At 32.6% G+C, this 19,748-nt stretch overlaps 2 protein-coding genes across 7 annotated transcripts in view; one reads left to right on the top strand and one right to left on the bottom strand.

Moving 5' to 3' along the window:
• Positions 1-178: 178 nt before the first annotated feature.
• On the bottom strand, positions 179-3,885 carry LOC106751757 (phosphorylated adapter RNA export protein). The gene is made up of 4 exons (XM_014632812.1): positions 3,485-3,885; positions 1,943-2,561; positions 1,404-1,679; positions 179-1,295 (listed from the first exon to the last, which is right to left on the bottom strand). The coding sequence occupies exons 1-4, from the start codon at positions 3,614-3,616 to the stop codon at positions 1,030-1,032; spliced, it is 1,293 nt and encodes a 430-aa protein (XP_014488298.1). The 5' UTR covers positions 3,617-3,885; the 3' UTR covers positions 179-1,029.
• A 2,506-nt stretch (positions 3,886-6,391) lies between these two features.
• The window catches only part of LOC106751807 (dipeptidyl aminopeptidase-like protein 6), a 35,450-nt gene continuing 22,093 nt past the window's right edge, over positions 6,392-19,748 (top strand). For 5 of the 6 annotated variants that reach the window (XR_001375096.1, XM_014632981.1, XM_014632983.1 and 2 more), the window contains exons 1-8: positions 6,392-6,665; positions 9,576-9,737; positions 11,103-11,255; positions 15,268-15,395; positions 16,869-17,080; positions 18,006-18,169; positions 18,276-18,379; positions 19,524-19,644. Coding sequence is in view for 5 of the 6 variants with exons in the window: in XM_014632981.1 (XP_014488467.1) it covers positions 6,633-6,665; positions 9,576-9,737; positions 11,103-11,255; positions 15,268-15,395; positions 16,869-17,080; positions 18,006-18,169; positions 18,276-18,379; positions 19,524-19,644 (1,077 nt within the window). In the remaining variant the exon portion in view is untranslated. The remainder of the gene's footprint in view (positions 6,666-9,575; positions 9,738-11,102; positions 11,256-15,267; positions 15,396-16,868; positions 17,081-18,005; positions 18,170-18,275; positions 18,380-19,523; positions 19,645-19,748) is intronic. The other variant, XM_014632982.1, reaches the window with a different exon arrangement.

Here is a 19,748-nt window from a genome sequence, read left to right as displayed (position 1 = left end):
TTTCGTTTGATATATTTCCATTTAAAATGCTTTAAATCCATTTAAATTGTTCAGATATTTGAAGTCATTTAAAATGGGACACCCTGTATACAATATGCAATGTGCTTTGATAATCATTGCATTGCAATTTCTGAAAACACGGTAATGAGAGCAGGTAACAGTTTATACACAACATTAGTTCAATACATCGTACAAATTGCATTTTATCTTCACATATTTGTGCTTACAATCAATATCATATATTATTACAATTAATATTATATACATAGATTACGCGTAACGATACTGAAAATCTTGTAAAAATTATTTAACACAGATGTTTGATTCACGTTTTAATAAAATAATGTTTTTCTATATTAAAAACTTTTAACGTTATCCTTTTATAAATTGGTTACGTCAAATCTTTCGCATTTATTGTTTATTAATATAAAATTCTTAAAAGACCCGTAACTCACGACAGAATTGGTAATAAAATTCTATTTGTAATTATACATGCTACATAATATAGACAAATTTACAAATTTATACACCATGCATAAAAATTATATATAAATTTTCATACATACACATTCCTATTATATATAAATGTAATTCTGATCTTTCAAAGATGTTTTATAATTTCGCCGTAAATTCTGTCGTGAATTATAAATCGTTTCATATACAAAAATTATGCCAGAAGCAATTCTATTTATTTATTAAACTCAGAGAAACATCAAATCCAACAACACAAGTGTACAAAAAATAAATGGCTTCAATTGAAATATGTTGAATAAACGAAACAAAATCACACGAGAAACAAACAACTTTTTTATCGCTATTGCCAGTCTACTTTTGTTGTCTATGAATGGTAAATGTACATGGTAAATGTACAATCTATGTAAATTATATATACGTATATATATTACTCATGCAACTTGTGTTGTATATATGTATGTGCACCCGCGTACACTCCTGTATGTGTATGATTATACTTAATTATTTGTACAATTTGCTGTTGCAATGTGCAAATATAAGATTTAGAATATAGTCTTAAAGTACTTCCATGCTATCTATGTCTACTCCAATATCGAGAAAATCGTCGGTATAATCTTGAACATGCCTATGTATCAGTGTATGTTCAGAATGATCTGGATCGTCCGTTACAGGACTGGGTGGTGGATTTGATACCGTACGATCTGAATCCATCGGAATTCTATCCATGCCTTCACCGCGTCGTAATCTTGCTTGCTCTGCAATTTCCCTCGTTGAAAGTTCTGCTCTTGTTAATAAAGCTGGTAAATCTTTATCGCATCCATCTATAGTTTCAAGGATATATTTACATATTATTTTTTCTTTAAGAGAATCAACTTTTTATTTTGTGAATAATACGTTCTAAAAATATCGCAATTAAATATGCCTCTTACTTTCGAAACTTCTCATACGATCTTGTGCATTTTGTTTCCTTGCTTCGTTGTTCTTTTTCTTCTGTCCATTACTCTCTTTTTGGTCACATACAAATATCTCTCTTATTTTTTCTTGAGGGATATGTTTATCATTTTTCACCAACCAGAAATATACTCCACCAGTGGTCCTTCTGCGAGACCCATTCATTATCAACATTCCGCCATTTTCTTCGATTTTTCTTGTCTCTTGGAAGAACTGAATAGCCTTCTTTTTACCAACTATATCTACAACTCTTCCTATAAATAAATATTGGAAATTAAAGTTATCCAAATTAAAAATCAAATGTTTGTCTAAGAGTCATTAAAATTGAATGTAATATAAGATTCGTTACAGGACTGGGTGGTGGATTTAATACCGTATGATCGGAATCCATCAGAATCCATCATTAAAACTGAATATAATAAGATTCGAATAAAGAAGTATAATGAATAACAGAAAGAAGAAAATGATAATACAATACAGTACGAGAAAGAAAACAATTCTAACTGAAAACTCTTACTTATGAGGGATTCTTTTTTCTCACAAAGCTTGGTTGTTATATCAGTAGCAACTTCAACATCTGTTGATTCCACAGTGGTAGATAAATCTGGTATAATTCTAACAGGATCCTTCTGACTGTCAAAAACTGTAGGACTTTTTCGAGTAGGACTTTTCCTTTTCCCTAATCTAAGTTTTACATTGCATCTGTCTGAACTTGTTCTTTTATTAGATAGTCTTCGTTCAACATCCTTTTCATCATCTGAACTGTTATTATTATGAAGTTCCTGATTCTTATGTGCATATCGCAAAGTAAAGTTATAATTCTCGACATTACGTTCTTGATACATTTTTTTTGTGACACCACATGACAACAAATCTTCCGTTAAAGATTCTTCCTGCACTTGTGTACACCATACTTTGTATTTATCATTCTTATTTGTCCAGTCTTTTGTTAAGCTTTTATGCCTTTTCACTTTAACTTTAGGTCTTTTTACAGGTGTCGAATCAGAGTCAGAATCACTTTCAGAATCTGTGGAAATATCAGATTCATCACTGCATCGCATCTTTGCACCTATATCTGTGATCGGTGCTGTATAAGGCCTTTGCAATATTTTGTATGTTCCAAAGACATCACAAGCCTGTATAACATAAAAATAAAGTGATTATTAAAAGGAAATAGATTTATTCGTATAATGATAATTTCAGTACAGGAGGAATTACCAAATATATGTAAGTATATATAACAAAGAATATATATATATAAATTATATATAAATATATAAAATAATACAGATAACTAAATATATATATAATATGTAGTAATACAGTTTAACCAATCAAAAAACTTTTGAAGATCATTTTTAAAAGAAAAGAAACAAATGATATAAACTATGCATTTGATAAATAATATACAATATAATGGATTAATAAGTACTTAAGAAATTTAGAATCTTGTAATTAAGTTTTTGTATAATGTATTATAACCAAGATAATTTATAACAATTTCTTTTTTCATGTCTATATAACTTGTATATATATATATACTTTCGTAACATTAAATTATTAAATAGTTTTATTTAATATTTTTAACATGTAATTTCTATTCTAGGATAATGTGCATATTGCAATTTTTTATCAATATTTTAGAGAGTAAAAGTAAAGAAGATTGTATATATAAATGATTGTACATATTATTTTCTAGGTTGCATTTTACCATTACAATATGTTCTTTGTGTAATATACATTTAAAAGTGTTTGTTGTTGTAATATACATTTAAAATATGTTCTTTGTTGTAATATACATTAAACATAAATAAATAACGATAAAAAAAGTAAATAAGGAAATTAATCCATATAATCCTTCTTAAATGACGTTCAACCAAAGAAATTGCCTATTGCTCTTAAAGATATCTGAAAAATATCTATAAAAAAAAATAAAACGTCTTTTGGATGTCTTCAAGACATCTTTTAGACATTTGTTCTGCTTGGGGAGTCAACCGTATAAACTGTAAATTTAAAATAGGTTATATCCCTATCAGGTGAAAATATTTCAATGTCTGACCTCGTCGTCGACTACTTCACCATCTTCCAATTCCGGCTCCGCTTCCATGTTTTTCAATACAGTTACTTCTTTTTCGTTTCCTTCTTTAAGAAAATTTGTTTCAACAAAGCAAATACTTCGAATTATAATCATAAAACAAATTCTTCTCACTACCGATGATATCTCAGTGTTCAGAGGGTGCCTTCTTCCTTCCTTCTTTCCTTCCTTCTATAGATGGCTCCAGAAGACTCATTAATGTGTGGCGCTCCTATAGTGCTTTATGGTCTTTTCGATTTGCTGACTCGATCTAACTCGGACAGCGTTCCGCTAATTACTATAATATTGTAAACTATGGGTGCGTTCCACTAAATACTCTACACACTACATTCTACACATTAAATACTCGCAACGCCCAAATTGTCCCTCGAGCCGTTCCACTAGTTGTGCACAACGTTCAGTGCGTACTGTAATAGCGAATTTGGTCACTAAAGTCACGAAAGCTTATGAAATAATAATGTTTCCGAATATAAACCTGGATATTTCAGAACAGCTAGTGTCTAGTGGTGTGCACACAGTTAGTGGATTCTCGAACGCAACTTAAGCTGGACTTATAATTCGTTCTCAATTATAATATTTTTTTTCCAATTTACCTGCAGATGCTTCTTAGTCAATGAAATGATTTTTGCAATATATGGAAATACACTTAAAATGATTTTAAATATATAGATGGACTATATATAGCATAATTAATACGCAACTTAATATACGGATCAGTCTTACTGTGCACTCAATGCGTACTAGTGCAAGGGGTCGAATTCGCTATAATGGATTCTGCCCATAGGAAGCAGCTACGCATGTAGCGCGGCGGAGTTCGCAAGGTAGCCAATAAACTTTTAGTTCTTACCGAAAAACGGCATGCTGATTGACTACCGCGCGAACTGTCGCCAAGCGGCAAGCGTCCTGTGGACAGAAGCCATAAAATTGATATATGCGTCGTACGATGAGCATTGTCGAATGTGCTGATTGACTATCGAATAGAGAATTTCTAGTGTCCTTGACATTTTTCTAGACATTCTAGAAATTCTCTATCCGACAGCCAGTCGGCATTTGCGACAAACTCATCGTACGACGCATGTAATCAGCCTAAAAAAGTGGGATCCAATTGACCACGTCTTTATTGACCACGCAGGTTATACCATTCGGCCAACATTAGAAAAACACCAAATTACAGCTGGCTGTAGTCGGTGATGGTCAATTGCAACGTAGTCAATTGAAACGCTCCCACTTAGAGATAAGCAAAATCATCAATATTTTTTCAAACTTCGATATTCGCTCATTGAGGATGCGTCGTGCAGGTTTGTCGGATGTGCCAATTGGTTACCAGAAAGAGAATTTCTAGAGTCCCTAACATTTTCTCTAGATGTAATACCATCCTCTACCTTATTCAATTCGATGATATTGTCTATCCCTTTTCTAAAGATATACGATTTTGAATTAATTTTATTCTTTCTCTAAAAAACTTGGGAAAAAAGGCTTGTTTATCTTGTATGCATTTCTCACACTTTTTGCTTTTAAAACGAGACGGACGTAAATTCAGACTCTTGAAAGAAACAATTGAATTGATTCTCTCGCTCTTGCTCATTCTAAGCATCTGAATAAGTTTCCGTCTTGTTCTAAATGTGAAACGTACAAACAACACGAACAAGATTATTTTTTAGGAGAAGAATCGAATCAATTCAGAATCGTGCATTTCTATTTTCCATGTTTTAATCTTTTAATCTTAAACTATATTAACTTATTAAACTTTTGTCTTTTGCTTATTTCTATATATTGTACGTTATGTGTCAATCTTGTTTCCTCATAATTATATGATAGTACACAACAAATGATATAAGTAATTTCAAAAAAAGTTTTGGTCATTGATATCTTCTTTTAATTCGAAAAATATATTGTTTTCTATGAAATGTACCGTAATATCATTTATAAACCTATTTACATTAAACTGATCAAATGTCTTATATAATTCTTATATATAGATTATATATTATATTTATAATATACCCATTTAGCACACCTAAAGATATTTTGAGAACATGTTTATGTCCCAAGGACATTTATATGGAGTCCACAGGACATCCCTCGGATAAAATGTGCTGTATGGATAAATACATAAAGTTTTAAATTATTTCAAATGTATTAACAATTTTTAATTCACATAATCTACATTTATAATATTTTATTTACAAATAAAATACAATTTTCTGATTTATAGCACTTTTCACTTATAATTGTTCCATATTTTTTCACTGTGTCAATTTTTATATTTAAATACAATGAAAAACTCATTTTTATTGTATTCTGAGAAACTTTTACATACGTAGCCTACTACGAGCAGGTTCCATTTAACGCTCGCAACGATCGTAAGCATTGGTTTGTCTTTGTTTAACATCCAAGAAAAACAAGAATAGAATGATGCTCGCGATCGTTGCGATCGTTAAGTAGAACGCATCTTACACAATATTGTAAGTAAATTTGAACCGAATTTTACCTAGTCTTAGCGAAATAAGCCGATGTCAGACAAGTGCCGCTCTCACCTCGAATATCAGATTATCCTTTGCCCAGAATAGCAAATTATGCTCGGTCTATGTAATTCATATATCTATGGCAGAAATATTCAATAGACATCCTAGGAACATTCGATAAATATTCTAATATCTCTGAGACGTTCCTAGAATATCTTTTGAATATTTGTGCTATATAAGATGGGATGCACAATGCATACACATATATCCATCCTGCACCTCCTCTCGCCCTGATATATATACATATCTGTCTCTTCATATCACTCTGTCTCTTTTTTCCACCCCTCTCTTTCTTTCCCTCTTACTCGCTATGTATAGCGCAGTCTCCACCGTCGACGGCGCAGACTCTGCGTCCGCAGCATCTCTTACAAGGGATGATCTTTCGCTCAGTACCAAACATTTGTACGACGCAAGTAGTGCCGAACAAACCGAAGTCTCTCATTGTGTGTTTGAAGTAATAGACGAACGGGTGAGTCGCATTCGCAGAGATTTCCCGTAACGTGGAATGGAATAAACGCAAAGAGTCGCGTCGTTTCGCATCTGCTCGCGTTGAGAGAAAGCCGCGGAACGTCCGATTTGCACCACCGATGGCAGATCACGACAACATTTACGACGACGAGGTAATTAATTAAACCATCCAAGCTACTGTTATATGTTTTTTCTCAAGTCCCATCGTTAACTTCGAAAAGGCAATCTTACCATATCTATTCTCCTTCTCTCTCTTTCTTTTCCTCTCTCATTATTTTCAAATATAATTTCTGGAGAGAGTATTTTCCCCACGAAAATAACACAAGGGCGATATAATGATTTGCACTTCCCCAGACAACATGACGTCTAAAATTGGAACATAAGACGTCTGTAAGTAGAGACGTCTCAAAGACGCCTTTAAGATATCTTTTAAACATCTTATGTGCCGATTTTATACGTTATATTATCTGGGTTGTTAAGGAGCAATCGCGTTTTCTATTTATATCCGCGTTTTCTCCGCGAATATCATTAATTAATTCTCGGACGCCCATCGAGGATCATAAATGCGTTTGCGCAGCAACAAGTATTGTCAATACACGATCAACGTAGGTTGAACAAAAAGTTCACGTTCCACAAATAGTTCATGTAAAACATATGACGGATTCGTTGATCACGTTTATGCGGTCGCTGCGAACATCGGTATTAACAATTATCTACGCTCAAAGAGAAATATCGTTATCATTACCGTTAACAATAATATAATCTACATTCGTCGCGTCTCATCAGGCGAGTGCTATACATTTTACACGATAATAGAATGAAGTTCATCAAGATCATTTCCAGATTGACTAAAAAAATTGTGATAATGCTAAAATAATGCCATAATGACGAGGAAATAATCAAATCATGGTCGGAAAGCGAAGTTTCGTAACATAATGTATTGTCTAGTCTTCATTTTGACGTCATCTTGATTTTTTCTGATCTATTCGGGTCTCCGAATCCGCGATCTCAATCGTGCGAATTTTTCTCTGATAGTTTTAGACACACCACACGAATTAATGTCCAACGAGGAGGTGCAAAAAATATCGATGTCGCGAATGATACAAATAAACATGTCATCTCGACTTTCCTACGATATCGTTTCGAGTAAAACGCGAAACTATCACACACCAAATGAACATCAACTAACATAACATCGATGTTATAATTTCCAACTTAACAATATAAATGCTATATGACGCGTATGTCATATAACAGTTACATTCTTGAGTGAAAAGTTATATGTTACTATTAATTGATGTTCATTGTATATGTCATTTAGGTGTAGGTATATTGCACTCCAGAACAGAAAATTATAATAACGCCAAAATGATGAGGAAATGACTATAGAAACTCACCTTTTGGTCATGATTCGATCATTTTCTCGTTATTTTGATATTATTTTGAAGTGACTTTTTGTTCTACCTGAGACATTACACGGTCAATCACGATGAGAACGGGATGTAGAGCACGCATTCTGCGCAACCTGGGCATGTCAAATCGCTAGATTCATCCGATTCAGATGTATTTTCGAGCTCATATTGTCAAAAGCACTGTGACATACATTGAAACGCGCCTCTCTCTCTCTCTATCTCTTCTAAAGAGAGTTGCCTGACGCACAGCGCAGCAGCTTCTGTCTCTATCGATCTCTCAGCTACGGCGGCCGACTATTAGCTATTCTCACCGTCCACGAAACTCCTATAATCAGCAGCTCATTTTTTCCTTATCGCGATATCGGCGATCACCGACGATTTTCCACTTATCGAGCTCGATCCTCGTGCGTTGCTCCTCCTCGTCGACTTCGAGAAAAACGCCACAAACATAGGCATTTATAAACAGACAGACGTTCCGTGATGCAGAACGCGACTTCCGTTCTTTTAACCTCGCGACGGATCGTTCCGTCAATGATTTAACGTTCATATCGCGGCTGTCATTGTTATCCGCTGCTATTTTGCATTGGGTGGGGCTAGTTAGACAACTTTTCGTTCAAACTCTTATAAATCTTCTTTCAATTAAAGCAGACTAATGAGAATTGATTTAAAAAGTAGTATATTTAAGTAGTATATTAAAGTAGTATATTAAAGTAGTATATTTATCTCTCTTAATTAAATATAAATTGATCTCGAATAAATGTATATATATATATATATTGTTATATATAGTTATATATAGTAATATCTAGTTCGAGCATATATATATATATATATATATATACATATATAAGGTAAGAATATAAATAATGATTCGTATTTGATATTGTTATTAAAAAAATGTAACTGTTACATTTGCCGTTACCATTACTATTAAATAAGTGCAACGTTGTTACCAGATCGCTACTAAAAAAATATCTTGTAAAAGTAACGATGTTGCAAGTAATGGATTAGAGCAGAAAAGGGCGGGTTCCGATAGCTCATATAGGTGATTGGCTAATTTAATATAAAATTTTCTAATTGATAATTCAGCGGAAAGATTCTAGGCACCGACCGATGTGAGTAGATGTGTGTTATTGCACCGTGCGCTAACGGAATCCTTCCGTAAAAAATCACGAGAAAATCACATCAAATTAAAAAGGAAGTAGACGAATTATAATAAAATGTGAATTATTATAGCCATTTTTCATTACTTTGATGTCATTGTGATTTTATGTTCTATTTGATTACTTCCAAATTCCGGTTTTACCCATCGACTAAAGTCGACAATTAGTCCGAAAGTCTCTCGTTCTCTTGCTGGACATACGATGCAGTCCGGTTGCAATGTTGAATTGTCAAGAATTCTTCCCGATATGGTTGCGGTGAAAATGTCTTACTTTAAATAAATTTTATTAATATTCTGACGTAGTCGGATGCGCGGAAATTCGCGCTCATATTTTTAATCACGTCGGTCACGTCGGCGCGATATTTTTTTCTTTTGTGTGAATGTGTCTTCACGCTGCACTACCATATGAGGCGGGACGATATGACATTCGCTCGCGGCATAATGATCCGGTTATCTGACATAAGCGTTAGTAAGGACCTTTGTGATAGGAGCTAGTTTCAGCCAACCCAAATCAAAGGAACTGGCGCGGGATTCTGATAGCGTTGCTCGTGATCGTTGCGGTCCTAGCTCTTATCGTCACATCTGTCGCCCTGCTCACACCCCCCGATGACGGCCCGAGAGTACGAGGAGCACGATTACATCTGTCCGAGGTGAGTACTCAGATAACAATTCTTGCGTGCAAACTTTGCGCTTACGAACTTTGTAGAAGACTTGTCAATATTATTATAAAAAGTGTTATTTGCCGTGAAATTATTAATACTATGTAGTTTAATTATTCGGGGAGGAATAAAACTACTATTAAGTATCAGTAATTTATATTGGCTAATTTAACACAGTCAGTAATACTTATTTGTAAAGGATAGTAATATTAAATTTTATAGGATAGCTACTAACCGAAATAAAAATTTTTTCTATATTGCATTAGAGATAATGCACAATCCAAGTTCAACATCGAAAATACGTATATTAACCCTTAAATGCATGAATTTTTTTTATTACTGAATTATTTTTTTTAGGTTCATAGGTAGTCCCAGAAAATGAGAAAAATATTAAAAAAAATCTAAGTAAAAAAAAATTATCTTTATTTTCAAAATTTTTCGTATTTGCAAAAATGCAACATTGTGCACAAAAGACATTTTTACAGTTACTGGTGAAACATTTTAAAACAATTATTTTTTTGTTAAAACAATAATACCACATTTTTCGCATATTATATCTGTAAATCCATTACAACATGGAAACATGTATCTAGTTCTTTTCTCTGCGAACACTGGCCGGTGTGCAATCTGATCAGTTCGTACATCTTTTGGAGGCATATGTTGCCTTTGTGCCTTTTGGATTGTATATTTCGTTCTAAGGAAGAATTTGGTCTTCCACGTTTAGTGTGCCTTTGATCTCGACATTACACAGACACTTTGCTATTTTAACTCTACATTTTGATTGATTTATTATTTCTATATGTTTTCCTTTTTGGGGTCATTACTTTTTTATAAAGTAGCCATGCATTCACCATAATTGTAAAACATACCTTTTCCTATATAAATTCAAATTTTTTATCCAATTCACTTCGAAAATTTCAGTTTTAGAACCAGTGCAAATACTGACTACAAACACACAAAATACAATCAATCTTCATATTGTTTTTTTTTAATACTCGTTAAAATGTCACTTGTCAATGCTTATACGCTCCCAAGATTTGAATTGAAGATGTAGCTAGCTTAAAGCTATCTATTGGTAAAAACCACATGGAATTACTTGCCAACTCAATATATTTAGACTCAATATATTGAAAATTCAATATATTGAAAACCGTTTAAGAGACATATAAAATTAACATTTCAGAATGTTGAATTAATGTTCTTTGTTTATTGTTTGTTAATTTTGGTAACTTTCAACTTTCAAAGGTATAACGTATTCTAAATTTTAAGATTGGTACGACGGCAAATCGCTCTTCTCCTGAATAAAGCGACTTCCGAAATTCATAAAATAATCGAAAATATGTTTATGTTTCTCAGGTGTTATCCGGCGAGCTATCTCCTTTATTATTCAACGGATCGTGGGCGCGTAACTACCATATATGCTACCGTGATCCTTGGGGTGGTATTTCTTTGTTGGATGCCACGGACATGAATATCGTGTCTCGCAGTCTAATGCCGAATGAAACATTCGTAAGTATCCGTATCCGTTCTCGCTGGGTCGTAATGGTGCACAAGCATATATTTTTGCACACAATCTCGTAACGACTTTATTACACAAAAATGTATGGGATGTGATAGAATAACGTAATAAAATATTAATTAATCAAAAATTTAACACCACCATGACCCTAGGTCATATGTACGAGTGAAAATTATTATTTATTAATAGATTGAAATAAAACTATATCATGGGAAGAGTATTTAATTACGAATAAATAAAAAGTAATTTTCTGTTATTTTACTTTATCAATATCTTACTTCTACTGTTTAAAAATTATCATCAACTAAAAGTTATTTAATTCCTGGAACGGAATATTTATTTAATATTCAATTAATATTTAAAAATTTAGTGAATACACTTTAAAAATAGAATTTTAATCATTATTGAGTAGAAATAATATTCAATTATATGCAAAATGATTTGAAAAATCAAATAATTCTTTTAAATTACACACTGAAGAAAATATATTAATTTCAAAGAAATTTTATTTGACATAAAATAATTCTTTTTGNATTTGAAATATATTATTATTTTATAGGAACAAAGCATACATTTCTTTAAGGAAAAAAATATCTTTAATTTACCTCAAAAAAATATTTATTTATTTCAAATATTGAAATATTTAATTAAAAAGTTGAAGTTTTTAAATAAGAAAATATTTTTTTTAATAAAAAAAATCCTTTAGTTTTGAATATATTTTTTTTTTAAAACGAAACATTTTTATAAATAAACAATATACCATTTTAAAATAAAAAAAATTCGTTAAATTTAATGAGAAATTTTTTACATCAATTATATATTACATTAAAAAATTTGTATATTTATCTCAACCAAATATTTTTTTATTGGAAAAAATGAGTTTTTAATGTAAGCATGTTAATTTCCAGCTGTAATAAAGTTATTGTTCTAAGAAATTGGATATTCGATTCGAAGACGTATCTACTCGGGTAAAGATGTTCTTAATCCGAAATAGATAATAGATAAATCAACAAATACATTTATGGCAGAAAATTAACCCTTTCACACACACATACACACACGCGCGCGCGCGCGCGCACACGCACACACACACACAAAATCGATTTCTATCTATGAAAGTTTCTCGAAAGTTCAAGAGGTCCTTCAGTTCTTATTCTCCCCTAAAAGGAATTTGTGGTAGAGGACACCTGTGTAAGTAGAGCGATTCAGACCATCAATTTCCCTCTGAGCAGCAATGAGTTAATTTTTGCGTTGGACTCGAAACGTTTATGTTTGTGGTGAAAGGGTACTGAACGTGCAAAGTGGAAATTTTGTCAAAATCATTGTAAGTATATCATATTTTCGTATGTAAGTATATCGTATTATATTGTAAATATATTATATTTTCATGCTAAATTAATGTCATAATGCCTATTTTTATATATTTAAAAATAAATAAATGTTTTATTTATTAAAAAGTTGTTTGTTTGAAATAAATTAATGTTTCGTTTAGATAAAATGAATTTAGCGAACAGGATACAGATGTCAAATTGCATGATGCGTGAGACAGAGAACGTTAAGTTTCTTGGAGAAGATGCAAATAGCGAAGAAGATTATCGCTGTCGGAGAACGAAGTCGTGAGCGAGGAGAATGGACTAGACGATGATGACAACTATAATCCGGTGATCGACAACGTCCCAGAAGAACGACCATTCAGTACCATCTACTAGCGCAGGTCATCCAAGACAGTATTGTTACGGGAAAGACAAATATAAATAGTTGACGAAGGCTTGTGAGTTGAAGCAGAAAAAGTTCATTTCAACACATTTGCCTAGAGTCAAAAAAGGAGCGAGAGAGATGTACGGACGTGGAGTTTGCTGTTTTCGGATGAATTGCTTGAAGTTACAGTAAAGCATATTAATGAAGAAATCAACCGGAGATTGGTCAGCTTATTACTTATCAAGTCACATTTATCATTGTGAGACAAATTAGATAGAATGAAAAGCACTTATCAACCTGTTATTTTTTGCGGAATAATAAAAAGATGGATATAAAGATACGAGAAATATGTGAAAAGTAAATGGCTGCACAATGTATAGAGTTGTCATTTGTTATGACTCATAACTAGTTACTAGTTATGACTCAACAAGTTCATGTTTCTGGGCTCGTGCACATGTTTTGACGACAAAACAACGAGAGGGACAAATTACCAACAGGATGACAGCTATTCGAGAAGTTTGTGACATATTCATACAAAATTGCAAAAAATACTACACCTTTCGCAGAATTGCACCATTGATGAGCAGTTTATACGCTTCAAATGCAATTTTTTTACAAAAGTTTATATTAAAAGTAAACTTGACAGATACGGTATAAAAATCTTGCGTATGAATGATTCCATTTTTTAACTATTGAATGCGATTCCGTACACAGGGAGGATTCCAATCATAAGATTGGAAAGTGTCCCAATCTTTCATGTGCGCGAACTGTCCACACTCGCATCATGGAATCGACAGAAATATTATCTGCGACAACTGATTCATTTCTATTGAAGTTATTAATATATTGAAACATGAATTTTTCCTAACACTGGTTGATACTATACCGAAAAATAAACGTCAAATTTCGATTGTTTTCGTCGAATTGTTGCTATGGGTAATGCGCGATACCTATATGCGAATGACACAATGTTACTTTCTTAAACATATAAAGAAATAAAGTTGTAACTTTCGTTTCTAGTTTCCATATTGGTGCAGGAAAAACTGGTCAAGAGACTAAAATCGGAAACAGTTTCATATTATAATAATACAAAAGACGGAACATTTGATATGACACACATTTGATTTTTTGTGTAAAAGCTGTTCGACGTTAAGGAAAACGATGCAATGGATAGTGAGGCTGTTCTGAGCTATCTTTCTTAAGCTTGAATGACGACTTTCCATCACTATGTCAATATTTTCGTCAGTTGAAGACGTTGACGGTCGACCGAAACGAGGCAGCTCTTCCATCACTTTTCGGCCTTCTTTGAATGCTTTGTACTATTCGTATATTCGTGTTTTCGATAAAGCTGACTCACCGTAGGCTTTCCCTTGAAGCGATAAACTAACGGTAGAATTTTGTAAGATATACCATGATAAAGACACGTAAGTCATAATTTTCACTACATTTTCATGATTTTTATAAACATTTTCTGAAAAATTATATGTTTTAGTTTTATTTTTTCACAGCCTTGTAATTCAACTTTCAGAACGTACATTTTTTAACATCCACATCATATAAATATCTAGAAATCGGAATCGGCGCAGGACCTGTCTTGTTTGTAGAAATTATCCTTGGCGATCATCGCGGCAATCAATTGATTTTGCCTATTTCTGAACTTCTGTATCATGTCGTTCTACAGTCTCCACACTTGTGCATACGAACTGTTTTAAAGCCTACTGATGTAACCGTACACGTTATTCTTGCCCCTAATGAATGCGGCTAGTTCAGCTATCTTCGTTTTAAGCCTATCAAATACTTGTACTTTCATATTTGATTCATCACTTGTAGCATTATGCAGAGCCAAATGGTCCACCCCTAAGGTATTGCAGTCGCTGGTTATCGACGCCTGAGAGCCTGCTTGCTCACTCGTGCCAAATGCCGGTACTGGAGTTTCGAGTACCTGCACTATAATTGGATTCTATTTAAAGATACTCTCCATAAGTGGTTTATTGTTCGGGGTTTCTTCTTCCCCTATTTTGTTTGGTCCGCGGGAGGTATTTTATTTCCCTCCTACTCTATCTCTAGTGGACATTCCCCAATTCGCCACTTGGAGACGCGTCACGTAGGGATTTCAGTCTCCTCCTGTGGTATGTGTGTGTGTGTGTGTGTGTGTGAACTATTTAACATTATATAAATATATTCAAACATCTTATAGATATGTTTCTAAAGATATATGTTTTATTCGCCTTGATACTTCTATGCGTTGCGCATATTAGGAAATAAATAAACAACATCGGCTCTTTCTTCTTCTGTTTATTACAGAGACGATTGAATCCAGCAAAGTTCTCTCTGTCGCCGGATAAGAAGTACTTACTTCTTGCTCAAAACGTGAAGAAGCTGTTTCGCTATTCGTATTTAGCGCAGTACGTCATCTACGATGTCAATACACGGTAAGTGTGATTAGCATGTATGAACAAATATTTGTTATTATTCATTCATATCTTTTCAATCTTCGAGTTTCTTATTTTGGAAATTTAATTACTTGAATAGAAAGCTGTCAAATAGATGTAAATAATGTTTTTTTCCAAAGTTTAATTTAGTTTTAGTAGGAAAATATTACAAAAAAAAACTAGCGTAAGAACATAGAAAATTAATTATAATTCAGTTGATTTATTTTTATCAAATATATAAATTATTACCAATAAGTTCCAAAAAAGCAAAAAGCATTCTATCAAACGACGTAGAGAGATCAAACGAACTCTGATGGAAATATTTTGCTGAAAGTATTATGAAATTGAAGAAAAGTGAAATGAAAGTTATTAAACAATTACTGAACATATTTTATAATGAATCATAATTGCCCTTATAAAATTTATTGTAATATTTTATTGAATGTAAAGAAAATTAAATTAAACCATTGAGAAATATTAACAAATTTTTTGAGATATTAGATATCATGAAGTTTACAGAATTTAAAACAGAACTGAAAACTGAATTTTTACTAAAATATTGCTAAAATAATAATGAAATGAGATCAATTGGAAAAGAACGTCATTTCGATAAAATTTTACTATATTTTTAGTACAATATTTACATTAAGACAATTTTTTTTTAAATATATGCTTTAAGGATATTCTAGGACTCAGAGTTAATATTTGTTCACACGTCACACATATTACACTATGTTCCTACCACTTTCCGCCTACTAATTAATTCCTTAATAATTGTTATAAAATTTGAAAGTGATAGATTTTCATGTCTAGTATAATCTGCTTTACCTATTCACGTAATGTTTTAATTGTCAGATACTCTCCAGATTATATACCTTACAAGCAAGAAACATTACATTAATTTTCTAATATTCATTTCATGTGAATTTTATCTTTCATAAATGATTTTATATGAAATAGAAATTTACGAGGTCTATCCTAAAAGTATCCGACCTCAGACTGTATCACGAGAAAGAGAGAGAGTCCGGAGTGGTATAAACAATGTCGCCTTCAAAGTAGTTTCCTTCCGAAGCAATGATATAAAAAGTAAATTTTTCGCATTTTCAATATTTTTTAAAAACAGTAGACAATATACAGTTTTTATTTGCATAGCTCATTTGCTTTAAACATAATAAATAATGCTTGATAAATTAAGTTCTTTTTAGAGGTGATGTGTATGCCGAAGTTATCCTATTCTTGAAACAATTTAATTAAGTTCATTAAAATATTGCAAGTTCGGCTTGTTCTCATTTGAATATCAGAAACAAGATGCGAATTTTCACTTCTTTCTCTCTCTCTCTCTCTCTCTCTCTCTCTCTCTCTCTCTCTCTCTCTCTCTCTTTCTTTCCCGGTTTCTCTCTGTCTCTGAAAAAAACATTGTGATTACATTACAGTTAATTAAACTAAATCTCTCTAAGGACTCTTCCTTGATAGGGAATGCATAGCGTTAACTCCTTATCCTGAAAAGGACGTTCACCCGTATCTTCTGCTGGCGCAATGGACTCCACGTGGAAACGGGATCGTCATGGTGCAGGACTACGATATTTATTACAGGACGAGCCCTATGAGTAACATTGGTTATCGCGTAACTAATACCGCAGTGCCTGGAATACTATCTAACGGTGTGCCGGACTGGTTGTACGAAGGTAAGACATTTGACGCTCCAGTCTGTAAAAATTAGAATCAACTAAAACCTTAAAGAGATATGTTTCGAAATGGACACATATGATCTAATGCTGTCAATTTCGAATATTCAGCTATTATCTTGATATCTGAATAATCCGGATAACCCAGGTAGCCAAACCTACACAAACAGATTCTTAATAGAACCTGCTTTTTTGAGGTCAGAAAGGTAACAAATCCAACACAGAATCTGTTTTATCTGATTATATTGCCAAATTGCTGCCAGAAATATGACAGAATATGCTGACAGGCAATATGACCAGGTTAGAGGCAGAAACTGAACAAAGTCTATAGCAATTTAACGGCAGATTGGTGACGGAAACTGCGTTCTTGCTGCAGGCAGTTTGGCAGCAGGCTCTGTGCGGCTACTAGTGCTAATTTATTCGGATTGCTTGTCAGCAGAATTTGTCGCCAAAATATGAATTGAATGCAGATACAGATGGTTTTGACGTTAGGTGGTGATCAAATTTGCAACCAACCTGCGCGTAATCTGCAATCAATTTGCTTACTTGCCATATATATAGTTAATTTCAGTCTTCACAAATTACTGATTTTATTAACGATAACAAATAGTAACTGTAATATATTCTAAATTATTTTCTCTTTATTATTTACTGTTTATTTCCTGGTTGTTGGGTTAATATCTATGAATACGGTATCCAGGTATATATGTGTAAATTCTGATACTCGGATAATCCTTCAGGGACAGGAGAGACATGAGAACCGATACCCACGGATATTACCCGAGGGTATCAAAATACCCGAATTATACTAACAGTATTATAGAATTAACAGAATTAATATGGATACGTATATTTTGAGTCAGACGCAAATAGAAAGAATTTATATATACATATTATATTGGAACAATATTTATTTAATTTATAGAAGAAATATTGCACAGCGCGAAGGCGATTTGGATGTCATCAGACGGCCACATGATGCTTTACGCCTCGTTTAATGATTCCCTTGTGGAGGAGATGCACATTTCCTGGTTCGGGGAGGGCAACAAAGCACTATATCCTGATATACGATCTTTACGGTATCCAAAGGTATGCCATATGCTGGAGAATTCATTGCGACATTCTAGCGAAGTCCAACTTTTTTCTCTGTTTGCCTCTGAAAGAATCTGTGTCCTAAGATTATTTCATTTTCTAGCCTGGAACGCCGAATCCTTCGGTACGATTATATGTTGCTGACCTAGTTGACCCGAATAATATCCATACAAAGGTAGTGAAACCGCCAGCTATCATCGAACATGTGTGAGTTTATTTATTTGTAACAGAATGAATATTCCTTGTACCACGTAGTTTTGATAATTAATTTGCAAGATGACAAGATTAATAGTCCGCTACTGTGTATTGCTTTACGAAAAGAACCCACTAAACAATGAACATTAGATTCATATCTGAAAGTATTGATTTTATGTGTATCTTTTGAACGTTCTTACTTAATATTTTAAATATAATTCAAAGATATTATCAAACAATACAGTCTCTTTGAATGTTGTAAAATGTTTTAGAAATATTCAAGTATCAAATATATTTATCTAATGATGATACAACGCTATTTTAATGTGGATACAACGTGAAAAACAACTTACAGAATGACTGATCGTATTAAAAGTAAATAGTTATTATATTTTGCAACAAATAGATAGAACCAATTAAATTAACCTCTTAGTGGCTAGTGGTACACATACGTTCTAGCACATTAAAAATTTATAAACAAAATTAACATATTATTTTCGTTAAAGTTTCATTTTAAAGAAAAAAGATAAAGCTAATCGCGAAAAAATAGGCGAGCCTGAGAATTGCATTCCTTTGGCTATGTATAAAACGGTTTGTAAAAAAGCCCTAGCAGTGGTAATAAGCTGAAAATTATCTTTGCCATTCTATGAAAAACAAAATACTAAATAAATTTCAACAGTATGTTTTAACTTTCTTTATATTAATATAGTATTGGTATATTATGAACTTGATGAACAATGAGATGGAAGTCACTGAAAAATTATTGAAATATATTATATAATAATAAATATTTCAAAATAAATCATAATTTTCATTATGAAATTTAAAATGAAAATTAAAACATAATTCTGAAAAGTAATAAAAAAATGGTTTAATATTAAATTTCTTAAAATTTACTGAATTAAACTAAGAACTGCGTATATTAATGAAATGGGGTCAATTAAGGGGATTTTCATCAGGATCGTGTTATTTGCCTATCAATTAGTGGGAAGGCTTGTTACTAAAATATTTTCCAATTTGAGCAAAACCCATGACAAGACTTGACTTTCCCTTTGTCAGCATTTTCTTAAATTTTGAAACGGCTATTCTATCGGTTCATATAATTTGACGTCAAGACGGATAAATCTTTTAAATATGTCATTATCTCTCCCATCAGGGATCACTACTTCTCGACCGCTTCCTGGGTGTCCCTGACAGAAGTCTGCATAACGTGGTTGACACGTGCTCAAAATCTTTCAGTGGTGACCGTCTGTAAAAGTCCGATGTGGCATTGTCAGGTTCGTGAATGTCATCAATTCTTACCTTTAAGATATTTTCTAAATTTCATAGACTGAAATTTCACTTGAAAAGTAGGTTAATAGCCGAATTACTTGAATTTAAA

Source organism: Dinoponera quadriceps, unplaced genomic scaffold, assembly GCF_001313825.1.
Source record: "Dinoponera quadriceps isolate SergipeBrazil2010 unplaced genomic scaffold, ASM131382v1 scaffold179, whole genome shotgun sequence".
In the NCBI taxonomy this organism is placed as follows: domain Eukaryota; kingdom Metazoa; phylum Arthropoda; class Insecta; order Hymenoptera; family Formicidae; genus Dinoponera; species Dinoponera quadriceps.
The sequence above is the reverse complement of the archived record's forward strand: the minus strand, read 5'-3'. Positions and strand labels throughout refer to the sequence as shown.